This window comes from Cydia amplana, chromosome Z (genome assembly GCF_948474715.1).
Source record: "Cydia amplana chromosome Z, ilCydAmpl1.1, whole genome shotgun sequence".
NCBI classification, from domain to species: domain Eukaryota; kingdom Metazoa; phylum Arthropoda; class Insecta; order Lepidoptera; family Tortricidae; genus Cydia; species Cydia amplana.
In genome coordinates this window covers 12150037-12165976 of record NC_086096.1, presented here as the reverse complement: position 1 = coordinate 12165976, position 15940 = coordinate 12150037, and the positions used below count along the sequence as shown (strand labels likewise).

General features: G+C 36.2%; 1 protein-coding gene across 1 annotated transcript; it reads right to left on the bottom strand.

The window, feature by feature from the left end:
* Window positions 1-732: 732 nt before the first annotated feature.
* LOC134661353 (uncharacterized) lies at window positions 733-6846 on the bottom strand. Its single transcript, XM_063517392.1, has 2 exons — window positions 6723-6846; window positions 733-1112 (listed from the first exon to the last, which is right to left on the bottom strand). Exons 1-2 carry the CDS (start codon window positions 6832-6834, stop codon window positions 739-741), a joined length of 486 nt encoding a protein of 161 aa, XP_063373462.1. The 5' UTR covers window positions 6835-6846; the 3' UTR covers window positions 733-738.
* Between the last annotated feature and the right edge of the window lie 9094 nt (window positions 6847-15940).

Below are 15940 nucleotides of genomic sequence, written 5' to 3'. Positions count from 1 at the left end.
ACGGCGAGACGTAAGCGCGGTTACTGCGAGTTGTCCATTATGCACAGATGTCATGTCTATGGAGTTTTATACAAAGAACACCTACTAAACGGCTTGAGTGCCGATCCGGTGCCGAGCTTTTAGGAGTCCGACAACCTTATGTGTCCTGTGTCCTCCTTTAAAGGTTTTAAAGGGTTTTTGGCCTTCAAAGGGATAAAGTGATTATTAAAAAATATTATGGTCTGCTACCGTTATGCTCTTCGGCAGTTCCACATCAGAAAGCATGAGAAAGGAGACCTATGCTCTCCGATTTCTCCGAAACATGTCTCGCGAGTGACTAAAAACAAGTGAGTAGACTCACTTGAACCCTAAAATTATTCAAGATGAATATCGATTTTTTTACACATATTGAAATTCAAGAGAGCTGATGTGGTTCTGACGGAGACCATAACGTGACTGCTGCACTACAGAGCGATAAAATAGACTTCCAACCAAATATATTTCTCTAGTAGGTCTACCTGCTTGTGTTGTACTTTAGGTAACAACTACTCTACTTTGTGCTCTATAAAAAACCTTATTTCGACAGGACAAAAATAATAAAACAGTTTTCGTTTTGTTCTTTAATTTTGTTGTTAAATTAGGTATGACATGAATTTTGTCAATATTACCAAAATATTAATTTGTAGCAATTTTTCAACCCGATGTTGAATTAGGCGTGCACTCATATTTCAATGCAATATCGTAGATTTTATCAGAGTATTAATTTGGGCAGCAACTATGACACGGTGAACAACACCGACGAGTTCGCACACATTGGGCGCCGCGATTGTCGTTGACAGTTACAGTCTTCTCATAATGGGGAATAGGTGTTATGAACTGGTATTCCATTTTCGATTTCCGGCCCGCCCCCTCCACGGTTTTTCCAATTTTCAGCTTTATCACGCGGTTGGAGAAATCGTAGACGACGCCGGGATAGTCCTTCGCTTTCGTAGACATCAGCTGCGCTGGGTCCTCTCGTGTCACATCGGCAACACCGTCAGACACCAGGTTGAAATGCGCTCGCTGCTTGTGGTTCAACGCGCAGGAGTCTTGTGGCATTTGAAATACCACCTTGTTTCCCGGCGGACAGCAATCTGCACAATTTTGTGACCGTGTCATAAGATCATCATAGAGCAACTGAAGGTACACTTAAATAAAGGATATTCATAAAGGTAGTAGGTATCATTTAGAGTAATTGTTTATGGCAATGAATTATAATTAAACTTCACGCTTTAGGATTAGCAAATCTTTCGTACTTTTTTACTCTTTCTTATTCTTCTCACACAACATTCGCAGTCCAGGTCCGATTGCATTCTTATATCTTTCTTTTGTACTGGAGGATGCTTGTCGCCGCCTTTTGGCGTAACCAACTCCAGCTCTAATTTACATTTCCTATCTCCCTGGACTGCAGTTTTGGCCACTTTCAAAACGAACACATCGTTGTTTTGTGTAATGTCGCCTGTTCCAGATCGTTGCAAGGAAGGAGGCGGCTGGAAGTGTTTCGAGGCCATGGGGCAGCTCTCGGTGGTGCAGGTGAACTGCGTTTCCGCGAGCTGAGGGCCATTGCAACACACGTCTTCGGAGGGCAACGCTAAGCTTATTTGATTTTTTGCACACGGTGGATTGCACGGCGCGTTGTTATTTTTGTCGTTTCCTCTCGGTGGTACAAACGGTCGCTGCATCGCGCAATGCGTCTGACTAATCTTCTTGATGGTTGATGCATGCGCTGGTACTTTGATCTTAAGCTCGTTGCCGCACAAGGTGGTGCCTATCTCTTCATATAGAGTATTGCGACCTGGCCATATTAAGAAACTAGTTCTCATGTGTTCAATCCTCGCATACATAAAAACGTTACAAATGATTTTGAGTATTGCTAATTGTTGGATGTATGTATTTGACTATTTTTATCACCGTACTGATCTATATTTTAGATCATATCATACTCGTCAGTATGTTTAAGTAGCAGCTTTAGGCCACCTGGTCCTTACTGGCTCGTTCGATCGATAGGATAGGACAACGTTTTCTTTAACAATCTTACTGTTTGGTTTGATCGCGTCGGCAGAGCCGGTCGGACCAGGTAGCCTGATGGAAGTACTTAGCTAGTATAATTATGGTGCCTAATATGTTGGTAATATTAAAGAATATTTCTTTCAATTTCATTCAGTTACATAAATGCATATTCACCTGTTGTACTATATTACGTTACTTATGTATCGAACCTTTAGAAAATAACACTACTTGAGAAATAAAACGAAACAAACGAAAACAGCTTTCCATAGGTATTTCATATACGAGTTACTTTCCTAGATGACTACTGAACCCTTTATGGTTCACTACACTTTGTTCTGTCAAAGTCGCTGTAAAGTTAGCTTACACAGAGTCTAGTCTATTTTTTTATTCAGTACACTAAAATGACATTTCATAGTATGTGTCATTTCATACTATGAAATGTCATTTTAGTCTACCGAATAAAAAAATAGACTTTAGTAAGTAGAATTTATTATAGTTTATATTAATGTATTAACCCAGAGGTTAACTAAAATAAAAATAATGTATTAAAAATATACTGTTAAGTATTGCTTTTAAATGATGAGCAAAGTTTATTACAATGATTACTGAATAAACTTAGCGCTTATTATAATGTTTGTCCGGTAAAGTAGGTAGGTCAATTTTCAAATAGGCATTTTTTGCTGTCCCACGGCTAAAACTCGAAGTCCATAGGACTTAACGACTAGATATGTATATATTTTCATTCAGTGTATTATAAACTTTAAAAATAATGTACAACTGTACCTTAAATATTATTTGTTTCTGACAAAATCGCAATTGAAGGTCCAAAAACGGCGAAATTTGCCGTTTTTTGCGTGTCCCAGTGGCGGCATAGCCCAATAAAAAAAATCATAACTTTGGATGTAGGCAACGTATTATTAATAGCTTTATATTTTTATAAAGAGCATTTTCTAGAGAATGTATTTAATCGAGTGTATACTGTAGTTTCCTAAATGGCAGTTAATATAGTACGGCACTTCTGAGGTGAACTTTTCGCTTCAAACCGTAATCTTTCAAACAAAGGCCATTGTCTCTTATCGCAAAAGCGCTTGCTCCCGACTTGGCACGTGCCAGTACAACATTCATATTGAAAAACAACCGGTATCGTCATAGTATTAAGGTTCAAATTTAATGTCACTGATATTCTAGATATTACGTTTTGGTAGTGTAGGACGATAAACCGCCCCGAAGCGATACGGCGCTCATATTATTTTGATACTTAGTGTGGTGTTAAAAATGAAACGCGGTTATTTATTATATTGTTTTATTTAAATTATTAGCTTGCGGTGGTAAATGTAATAACTAATAATTTACAAAGGTGCAGCTGCAAGCATTGTTATTTTTTCTTATCTTTAAAATAACGATACTGTGAAATTAGCACCTCTGATGTGATGCCGACGCATAGTAACAATAAAAACACTGATAAGGCAAACGTGGAGCTTTGAAGCGTACAGCTTTTCTAACAAAACGTCACGTGTCAACGGTCAGAAGAAAGGTCGGTTATAATATAAGAAAGAAATTGATTATATCTGATTTTTTATGACACGATTTTATCTAGTAGTACGTATAACTGTTTATATACCTACACGGAAAAATTTTGATTATACCTATGTTAAACTTATTAATCTTAAATTTACATTGTTACCTTAGATTTTGTTATATAACAAATATACAACGCTTTATCATAAATAACCGTGTTTCATTTTTAACACCACACTAAGTATCAAAATAATATGAGTGCCGTATCGCTTCGGGGCGGTCTATCGTCCTACACTACCAAAACGTAATATATAGAATATCAGTGACATTAAATTTGAACCTTAATACTATGACGATACCGGTTGTTTTTCAATATGAATGTTGTACTGGCACGTGCCAAGTCGGGAGCAAGCGCTTTTGCGATAATAGAGACAATGGCCTTTGTTTTAAAGATTACGGTTTGAAGCGAAAAGTTCACCTCAGAAGAGCCGTACACCATTCTCATTTTTTTCCACTTTTTATTTTTCTCGTAAGCTTCATTTATCAATAGCAATTATAATCATTCTCATATTTACCCATTCTATGTATTTATTAGTAGCTTATTTTCTCGATATGTTTTTGAACCGTTTTCATATTTACCCATTCTATGTATTTATTAGTAGCTTATTTTCTGCCTGACATAACAACAACAAGCTATGAAAACCGCTGGGGTGTCCATCAAATCTGGAGTTCGTCGGACTGTTTCTTTTCAAAAAACATTTCCTTTGCAACTTAACTAGACGGAGCCCCGCTTCGCGGGGCTCCTATTTCTGAGCGGTTTGCCCTTCGGGCATCTGAAGCTACCTAACGAACCTAACCTACCTAGCTATTGATTTAGTGAGACGTCCGTGAAAACATTACACTTTGGGGAAAAAAGCGTAGGTAGGTAAGTAGGTTAGGTTCGTTAGGTAGCTTCAGATGCCCGAAGGGCAAACCGCCCAGAAATAGGAGCCCCGCGAAGCGGGGCTCCGTCTATTTAAGTTGGAAAATAATGCGAATGGTTACAAAATATACCGGGAAAATAAGTTTTTCAAAAAAAAAAATAGAATGGAAAAATATGCGAATGACTAAAGTTGCTATAGGGAAAGGAAGATTACGAGAAAAATATAAAGTGAGAAATAATGCGAATGGTATTAACTGCAATTAGGAAATAACTATTTTCGGAACATACAGTATACACTCATTTAATCATTTCGATAATTTAATGCTTTATTTAATAAAACAAGGGAAGCCTTTTTATCGTTGTCCAGCGCGGCACTTGTTTTGTTATGACCAGAGATCGGACAAATTTGCGACATTGCTCGCAAGAATGTGGACAAGACTCCGAAATTGATTAAATAATTAGTAATCATTTAATTATTTTAATTAATTTTTTACTTGAGATTTCATTTTGTTCCCTCGTCAATAAATAGCACTTAAATATATTATTGATATAAAAAATGAGTACCTACAGAAAATTTGGAAAACATACTGATTAATTTCTTTAATAAATTTACATTATAAGAAATCTTTGTGTTTTTTATTGATTAGGAATCAAAATGAAACCTCAGGTAAGAAATTAATTAAATGATTAATTATTTAATCAATTTTGGAGTCATGTCCTGCAATGTCCGAGCAATGTCGCAAATTTGTCCGATCTCTGGTTATGACTTAAAGATACCCCCCAAAATCTTCTTTGTCTATTGAATAACGATTAGATAAACTTTACGACGCAATAGCGCGGTTAGTTGGGCGTCTATCACCATTAAGTATGCACGCGGAACCAGTTTTATTTATGTAAAAACAGGTAATAATAATCTCTTTCGATATATTTTGGTACGACTACAATGACATTTGTATGGACGCTTCATATGTTGGTCGAAATAAAATGTGTATTTCATAATAATAGTTGCAAATATAGTGTCAAAATAGGTATATAGTAAAATAAATAATTGAATCGGTTATATGGTGTAAGAAATTACGCCAAAAAATATTGTTGGCGACATTTGTACGGCTATTTTGACCGTACAGATGTCGATTGTGGCATACAAATATCGACATAGTGCCATATAAATGTCGAAAAGGCGTCATACAAATGTCGTCAGGGTCTTACAAATGCCACAAAATTAATAAATAGTGACATAAAAATTTTGATACTGCCATACAATGTCGAAAAAATGCCATATACATGTCAATGGCGCTCTAAAAATTGCTAAATAGTGCCATACAAATGTCGATATTTAGACGTCCATATCTAGCTAACTATAAAAAGTAGAGTGGTGCCTCTTCCAGTATATTTTTTGTTGTTAAGAATCCTTCCTAAATCGATAATAATAAATCTAATTTTCCAAAAATAAAAAATTGCTATACAAATGTCGAAAAAACACCCTCTTCAAAAATTGACCCAGGTATAAAATTTCGTACCACAACCCACAACTCGATAAATTAAAACAATTTATTTACAGTGCGACCGCGGAATCACGTCTTGACACATCAAGTAAGCTGCATGGTCACTCTCACATACAATGCCACGTTTTAGTATAGCAGCAGGTGAACATACATTTTTAGTTAAGCTATTAGTGTGGGTGCATGTTCAAAACTGCCCCTTGTGCCTATCTGCCCCGCTTCCCCCTACGTCCTACTGTTTATATATTCACTTAGTAGTATTTTTTTGTAAAAGTAGCCCAACAATCAAGACCAATATTGGTTAGTCCCCGATTCGCCGGATTCTTGTTTCGCCGGATTCCTGTTTCACCGGATTTACTTTAGGACGTCACAATCCGAGTATAAGATAATCCGACGAAACAAGAATCTGGCGTAACAAGAATCCGGCGAATCGGAAACTAACCATATTCTAGAGATTATAGAACTAATTGGATAAATAAGCACACAACTTGAATTTTAACTTGAAAATTTAATTTTAAATAAATACCTATATAAAGTGCACGCCGCACGGGCTGTAATTATCAGAAATTGTGCACCTTAATCTATTTGGTACCTTTTTTTGTGTACGGTTCCGTAGACACTATTTCGTGACCTTAGGGCTTGCTTCATTTTTTTTATCATTAAGTAGGTACAGCGCGTGTGGTCGCAAGCGCTTCTTATCCAAGGAGTTCTGATTTCTCTGTGACAAAAGAATAGCATTGGTACTCGCTCACCTTTAGGTAGATGCAAGCAGTATTCCTGTGTATTCCTGCAGGCCATCTGCTGCTTAGGATCTTGCTTTGGACCAGTGCAGTAGCATGGATCGTCGGGGTCTTCGCATGGCATGCTATTATAGGGATCCCGAGCTGCAAAAACGCAATATATTTTTCACACCACCTATTCGGAAAAGAGCTTTTTCTTCCCTGCTAGGAGGGATCAAAGTGGCACTTTTCCTCCCTACTAGGAGGGATCAAAGTAACACTTTTCTCATAGTTGATGTGAAAAGCAGTATGTGTCACACGGTACACGGTGGGCTGAAAATCGGCCTCCATAGAAATAGAAACCGAAGTCTTAAATTTGAACTTTTTTTTATTGGAATAGCTTTTGTTAGGTTTTATTATGTCCCAAAATTAATCTTAGCTAATTTGGTTGGAAAAATAATTAATTATAATTTTTTTTCAAAATCTTTGTATGGCGCGTATCAGAAAAAACGAGTTTTCTCCGAAAATAAAAAGTTAACCGTAATATCCTGACAGATGATTTTAAAACCAATTATTCTTGATTTTTCCACATAATTAGAATTTTCCTACGGGGTGCACTTTTTAAAAAAAAAATCAATATATATTTTTTATTTTTATTATTTTATTTTTTTATTTTTATACGGTTATACTCGTTATTTTGACTACAACAAATGAATTTGAGTTTGATCGAACCAATAACTTACGCGTAGTGAATTTTTGTTCTAAGCAAATGTATGGAGCGTACGAGTAAAACGGATTTTTTTTCAAAAATTAAAGGTATACCGTCTTTGCAGATGATTTAAGTACCAATTATTAATGATATTTTGACATAACGCGAAGTTTTCTACCGTATGCACTTATTTAACAAAAAATAAAAAACTTATTGTTTCATGCTGAAATAACTTTTTCTCATTGTTTTAATCAAATAAATAATAAACATACAAGAGTTACAAGTAGAAAATTGAAAATAAAACCATTACATCCTTTACATTATTACCATTGTATCCTCTTTATTACATTATCTTTGTACTTAATGAAACAATATTTAACAAATTTGACATATTGACAACTTATGAGTCTAAAATTAATGATCGTTAATAAGGTCCGGTTACAATCATTAGTAGATACTACGAATTTACTTAATTAAATAAATATCAGTAACATTATCAATAATTGGTTTACACAAAAACATAAATAAGTATATGTAATGCTATCCTAATTAAAAGTATTCTAATGCTAATATTGGAATCCTGAAAGTTTAGTTTTCCTGGTCGCTTTACTTCCGAATCCGTGTCCATTTCAGAATCAGGGTACACATTTGAGGTATCTGTCACTTCTTCTTCTTGAGGTTCCAGACAAATGAATAATTCTAAAGTTTCAGGGAAGAAAGCCTGTTTCTTTTTTCCACTTATTGTTGGCCTCATTGAAGAAAGGACAGGATCGGAAGACAAAAGTTACATATTAAAAACATCCCTGTTCGAATCTTGTCTCGTTTTTTTTTGTGAGTGATGCTCTCTGAACATTCTGAAGTCTTTGTTGCGTGCCTCAGATGCTTCTTCAGAGAGATGACCAATCGGTACAATATCATTTTGTGCAATGATATCTGTGCCATGGATGAGCAATTTATGCACTGTTGGGGGCATCTTATACCAACTGTAAAATTTAATATAGTCGTCCGCTGTATCTTTACAATAGGCTTTAAACTTTTCAGTGTCAATTACTTCACCTGATGTGACAGCTTGCAGAATTACAGCAAATCTCCGAATCAGTTGTTTGTCCAGTCCAGTGATATTAGCTGTTTTTTCGGGATCTTCGAAAAATTTTCGTGCTGTGTTTCCATCATTCGTTGTTCCAGAACCTTGTTTTACTACATCGACTAAAAGATTTAGTTCGTCTTTGAAGCGATCTTGAATAATCTTCTTCCGTAGTTCCATCTTCTGTTTAAGGCCCCTCTTTTCAGTTGCATAAAATTCTTTAAAGTCCAATCGATATGCTATATGAAGAAGGCATTCCATGGTATTGATCCGGGCATGTAAAGATGATAGTCCAAATTCATATAAGGTAGTATCAGGCACTGTTTTTTTCGAAACTTTGTCTATATTGTTCATTTCATTAGGCTTAGCTAAACATAAAACGCATGTTGCACTTGACTTAGCCTGTGAAAGATATGTGCAGATTTTGCCATCTACCATCGTCATCTTCAGCTTATGTGTCACTTTGTTGTTCCTATGTTCTGTGGGCACTAGGTCTTTGATTTCATCGTCCATTTTTTTCTTTTGAGCTAGAACAAAGTTTTTGTTCTCTTTAGTAAATGTAAATTGCTTTGGACGACAATATGAAGCAGAACATGGTTTTGGATTTGTCCAAATTGTCTTGTCGCCAGAGATAAGCTTTAGTGGCACTAAAGTCGTCATAAAAATGCTTGAGTCATCTTGTTCACTGCCACCAATTTTCTGCTTGTACCGGCTTTGACTGGAAGCACCGTCAAATCCCCATTTAGAAATTAAACTTAACTGCATGTCTTCTACTTGTTCCTGTAAACTATTCAAAATTCGTGTAACTGTTAAATCCAGCAAAGCTTGCAATGTTATCTCACACGAAAAATCCGTTACAGTAACAGATTGCGTTGGTGGATAACAATCTAATTTAGCCTTCTGCACCTTATAATACGATGGGTATAAATTTGAAGCACCCTCTCTGATGGCTGTCTCTCGTAAAGTTATGTATTGCCATTTACTTAACTTCAAAGAAATCAGTAGACCTAATGCCTTCTCTGCTGTAAGTGACGCGGTAGAACCAGGCTTCTTGATGATTGCAGTGAATTTCTGGACTGCTTCTGGGTTCTTTAACATATATTCTATCAATGATGCAATTTCACCCTGACCATCTTCTTTTAAAAGCTTTACAGCTGAAAACACCACTTCGTCTGTGTTTTCAACGCTTAGATCGCTGCATCTGTTTTTTTTTCTGCTTCGTTCCGAGGTCTTCGAATGGTTTACGTTTCAATCTCATGGTTCCAGTTGATGATGTGCTTAGTGTATGAGGAATGAGATCACTGCTGGTTGATGCGTGGGCTAACTGAAGATCCAACTGAAGATAAAAGCAACTTGGCCAGTCAATATTTGCTTCTAACCAAGATCCATACATTGTTCTAAATTTTTCTGTGTTCCGTTGGCTTTTCTTCCATCTGTCAGTAGCAGCTCTTGTAATCTTCGGCAAAATTCTTTCAAGGTGTCACGATCTTCTTCTGATAGGTTAAGGTTTGATTTAGTTAGCACTATTTCAAACAAAGCTTCGTGATTTAAACTAGATCCTTGAGATTTTAGGATAACAAACAAGTCCAAGTTCGTAATAAGACTGTCCATGGTTTATGGTCGTGTAAGTTAGCGGTTAAGAAGCTCAAGATGAACTAAAATATAAAATGTACCCCTTACCTATTTATTGCTAGTACTAATGAACACCACCATTCTACGAGTATATCATTGCTATTATAATTAGTTTTACGTCTAATTATAAGGATAATGATTAAAACCTTAATGATTAAACTGCATTCATAATATCTACTAACGATTCTAACCGGACCTCATTAATGATCATTAATTTTAGACTCATAAGTTGTCAATGTGTCATTTGTTAAATACTGTTTCATTAAGTACAAAGATAATGTAATAAAGAGGATACAATGGTAATAATGTAAAGGATGTAATGGTTTTATTTTCAATTTTCTACTTGTAACTGTTGTATGTTTATTATTTATTTGATTAAAACAATGAGAAAAAGCTATTTCAGCATGAAAAAATAAGTTTTTTATTTTTTATTAAATAAGTGTACACGGTAGAAAAGTTCGCGTTATGTCAAAATATCATTAATAATTGGTAATTAAATCATCTGCAAGGATATTACGGTATACCTTTAATTTTTGAAAAAAAAATCCGTTTTACTCGTACGCTCCATACATTTGCTTAGAACAAAAATTCACTACGCGTAAGTTATTGGTTCGATCAAACTCAAATTCATTTTTTGTAGTCAAAATAACGAGTATAACCGTATTAAAATAAAAAAATAAGATAATAAAAATAAAAAAATATATCGATTTTTAAAAAAAAAAGTGCACCCCGTAGGAAAATTCTAATTATGTGGAAAAATCAAGAATAATTGGTTTTAAAATCATCTGTCAGGATATTACGGTTAACTTTTTATTTTCGGAGAAAACTCGTTTTTTCTGATACGCGCCATACAAAGATTTTGAAAAAAAAAATTATAGTTAAATTTTTTTCCAACCAAATTAGCTAAGATTAATTTTGGGACATAATAAAACCTAACAAAAGCTATTCCAATAAAAAAAAGTTCAAATTTAAGACTTCGGTTTCTATTTCTATGGAGGCCGATTTTCAGCCCACCGTGCGGTATCAAAATTATTTCGTCTTGGGCATTAACACTTGAATCCCTCATTACGCTCACGATTCTACAATAGAATCCATCGCTTTATTCAGGATTCAATGTACGCCCTTGACGGAAATATATCATTTTGATCCCTTGTAACACAAACTACTATAGGTAGTCTTTGCTATCGTGTGACTTCATCATGCCTCCAACGGGTTTCAGCGAAAGATCGAGACGAATAGAACCGACTTCATACAAACATTTGAAATAGCATGAAATTTCTTTCGTCCTCATCAGTAGTTCAATTAAATGCATATTCACCTGTTGTATCTAGGACATCTAGGCCATATGTATATATATTATGTATATATCTATATTATTAATATTATATGTAATTAAATATTTTTATTTATTTAATAAAATACATATATTATAGGTGTATAAGGAGCTCCATCGATTTCTCCAGGTTATCCTCGATTATTAGATCCTGACATGAAGGCAATTGGGGCCAACTGTGAAGTTTATTAGGTATGCCCCTAGTTCAGAGTTACAAAATAAACCCAAATCATCCAATCACACTCGAGAAATCGGGGCAACAAATTTAAAACGACCAAACATACATATTGCCTAACCTCCTCTTTATTGAAATCTGTTAAAATAGCTTAAGAGTAGCGTATAAAGTCAGGAAATTAGAAAGGAATAAAAAATATGGCGCGAGTCTAGTCTGCCTCGCAAATATAGTCTATTTTCAGAGTGATTTTTTTTCCATTAAATTTGTCTTTAAAATATATAATGTAAAATTCTATATAAAAGGTGCAATTTTGCGTTCCTGCGTCCTTTTAACCCAGACTATCGGACCATTTTGGAAATTAGGCCCCTCCACACTCGTGCATAGTCTGGAGGGGGCTTTAGAATGTTTCATTCAATTTCTAAAATGTTTATGAGTATAGTTTTAGAGTGGGTTTGGCACTGGCTTTTTATATCTGTGAACAAGGCAAGCACGTGAGTTCATTTACCTTCCGAACCTTATTGATCTGTGCTCAAAGTTATTGATAGATAATTTACGTCATAGTTGCTGTGAAAGCTAAAGAGTAATATTTCTATCACATCACATTTTATAAATTAGTAGGTATTTTACAGTAGATTGTTAAGCAAGGGATGAAAGGCACTCATTTCTGCCGAGGTAATTTGGCGCTCGAATGCAGTGAAAACGCCAATAGTCCGAGGCTGAAATGATGCCTTTTACCCGAGTTAAACACTCTACTTTTCATTTCGAATACGAGGAAAGTAAAATGTATGTTTTTTTTAACATGAAAAAGTCGAATTTTTTTATAGTAAATCTTAAGGGTACTTTCAATTAACAATTTAGTCAAAAGTATCGTTATTTACTTATGGTATGGGGAGTTAAATATCAGAATGGAAATTGTATAACAAATCCATTTAAACTCAAATTTCAATTGCTTATCGTAAAAATGTAATATTGTCGTACTTAATTGGAACGTAAAATGCTCTAGTACAGAAACCTATCATTTTCTGCACACCTTTTAGAACAACATTGACCCTCTTTCAGAGCATGAGAAATGAAAAGTAAGATACCTGGTTCGCAGACGCCGCCTGCTGCACCGCCGCGTGAGCTCCCACCCGCAGATCCCCCGCCAGCGGCGCGCGCGGCTCCGCAAGCGCAGGGGTCGCCGGGGCTCTGCGATCTTCTTGGAGGGTTACACGATCGGTCTTCAAATCCAGGACCTCCCATTCCACTGCCTAACACGGGAGGGCCTCCGCTGCCTCGGAATTTTGTTACAATTAATTTACCAAAACATGAAATACGCAAAAACATCAAAATTTCTCCAGTTTCGACACCATCCGATCCTTTTATATGGAATGAATCTTTCAAAGCTTGGTAGCTGACGTTGGTAGGATCTTCCAAGAAGCTCTTACGGGCCTGCACGAATTCCTTAGTCATGTCAATCGTTGCTTCTCCTAGGTTTATTTTCGTTGGTAAGCATCCGCAGGGAAGCTCTTTGTAGACAGATACTTTTATTTCGAACTTGCTCATTGCACTGGAGATATCGGATTGCTTAAGTGAAAAAAGGCAGGATTTCCCGCTATTAAATGACTTCAGGAACGGAGAGTCGTCGAGACCGGAACTGCCACCGGCATCATCGTCACAAAGTTCGAGGGGGTCACACGCGGGACATTTAACGCTGACACAAGTCTTAAAGGCCTTGTCGGAAAAACAGGGACTTTTTGAATAAATAATTTTATCAATTAGCACTTCCAGGAGGAAGAGGCCGTCATCCTGGTTCGCCATCGCAATCGGGAGTTTTTCAAAACGGCTTTTTTTGGTTTTTACAACATTGACTTAATTTGGATTATGGTTTAAGACGCATGAATTTTGACAAGTGAAATAAAAGAAAACCGCAAAGATGACTGCTGTCATCTTCTTTTTATACCTACTGTTTGCCTACTGTGGCGGTCGGTTGTCGGTTGTAAACCTAGTTGCATGCATTGGTAGACAAAGGTCTGGCCTGGTCTGGCCCCTATTTTACCACGGTGACCATCAATGTTGCTGACGTCACAAGCATCCATGGGCTACGGCTACCGCTTACCATCGGGCGGGCCGTATTCCTGTTTGCCACCATCATTGTATTATTTAAAAAAACTTTATTGTATCGGAAAAAACAGGTATTTTCTCTTGCGATGTTTATGACAATTATTTTGTCACAACATTTCAAAGAATTTTATGTAATTCTTGACAGGAAATTGTGTCGGAATTTCGTGACAATTGTCGTGTTTCTTGTGACAATTGTCATTAGCTTCGCAAAATAAGTAGGTACCTACTTATTTATTGGCGATATAATCCAATGGTAAGCGATTACTGTAGCCTATATACTCTATAGGCTACAGTATTGAGGCATGTGACGTCAGCAACAGTGATGTCGACAGTTGTCGCATCTATCACCGTGGTGAAACAGGGGCCTGGTATTTAATCCGAACGCGGTAGGTATATTATCTTTGATCCGAACCAAATCCGAACAAGGTGGACAACAGGGGCCCGTTTCTAAAAAGCTCGTAACTTGTAATACAACTGGAAGACCCCTTCTATAAAAAAAGCGGCCAAGTGCGAGTCGGACTCGCCCATGAAGGGTTCCGTATTTAGGGGATTTATGACGTATTAAAAAAAAACTACTTACTAGATCTTGTTCAAACCAATTTTCGGTGGAAGTTTGCATGGTAATGTACATCATAATTTTTTTTTAGTTTTATCATTCTCTTATTTTAGAAGTTACAGGGGGGGGGGGGGACACATTTTACCACTTTGGAAGTGTCTCTCGCGCAAGCAAACTATTCATTTTTGAAGACTTATCCATAGATTACACGTATGGGTTGAATGAAAAAAAATTATTGAGTTTTTGAGTTCTAAGTATGGGGAACCCCCAAAAAATTTTTTTTTTCTATTTTTGTGTGAAAATCTTAATGCGGTTCACAGAATATATCTACGTACCAAGTTTCAACAGTATAGTTCTTATAGTTTCGGAAAAAAGTGGCTGTGACATACGGACGGACAGACAGACATGACGAATCCATAAGGGTTCCGTTTTTTGCCATTTGGCTACGGAACCCTAAAAAATGGCCAAAAAGTGACATCCGCTTGTATTACAAGTTACAAGCTATTGAGAAACGGGCCCCAGGTATACTCTATCGAAAAAAAACCGGCCAAGTGCGAGTCTGACTCGCGTTCCAAGGGTTCCGTACATTACACAATTTTTAACAATGTATACTATTTTATGTGAAACGTGAGTGAAATGTCATTAAAAGACCCGTTGGGGTCGGATCAAAAACTAAGTAGGTAATTAAGTCCGACTCACGAGTAACTGCACATTTCTAATAGATTTTCCTGTCATCTATAGGTAAAGAACTATTTTGTGTATTATTAGACCTAGTAGTTTGGGCGATAAAGTGGGGAATGGTAATTTTTGCCTATTTTATTCAATTACTTCTTAACTGTTTATCCTGAAATTATTAAAAAATATATATTTGAGATTCTCACAATGAGCTCTTTCATTTTATATGTAACACGATATACATAGTTTGAAAAACATTATTTTTAAATTTTCTCACTTACTTACTTCCCAAAAGTGGTCCCCATGTTTGAAATTCATTTGTTTACGTTACATGTCTGTCTTTGGGTCACAAATTTGCATAAGTGTACCAAATTTCAACTTAATTGACCCAGTAGTTTCGGAGAGAATTGGCTGTGACAGACGGACAGTCAGACAAACGCACGAGTGATCCTATAAGGATAAGGGTTCCGTTTTTTCCTTTTGAGGTATGGAACCCTAAAAAACGGCGATGTAACACATATGTTTATACCTCATACCTATTTCATAATTTCCTTTTATAAAATATACACTTACACGAAACATATTATATTAAGCAAGCGGCCAGCCAGACACGCTTAATAACTGGGGGGGCTGTTCATAAATTACGTCATCTATTTTTGACGATTTTTGACCCCCTCCCTCCCTAAAATCATCCAAAAATCATGCTTCGAATGACCCCGTTTCCTCCTACGTCATGCTACCATCATCCGATGTCCAACCCCCCCAATAATGTCTCAAAGAATGTAATATCTACTGAAAACAGAAACTGACTTTACAAAACAGTTTAATGTCATAGTGCATCTCGTGACAATTACAATCCTTACCTGCCTGTTAATTTTTTTACGGATTTTACTAGTTTCCGAGAGCAAACGCCTGAAACGCCCAAGTTCCCATTGAAAATACTCAAGTCCTACTTGTGTTGTGACGTTATTATTTGAGAAGTTT

Bases quoted from the DNA above. Each gene is read 5' to 3' on its own strand.
- LOC134661353 (XM_063517392.1), bottom strand. From the start codon at position 6,834: ATGCCATGCGAAGACCCCGACGATCCATGCTACTGCACTGGTCCAAAG. The intron at 1,113-6,722 runs GTGAGCGAGTAC...AAAATTGTGCAG, and splicing joins CTGCTTGCATCTACCTAAAG to ATTGCTGTCCGCCGGGAAAC.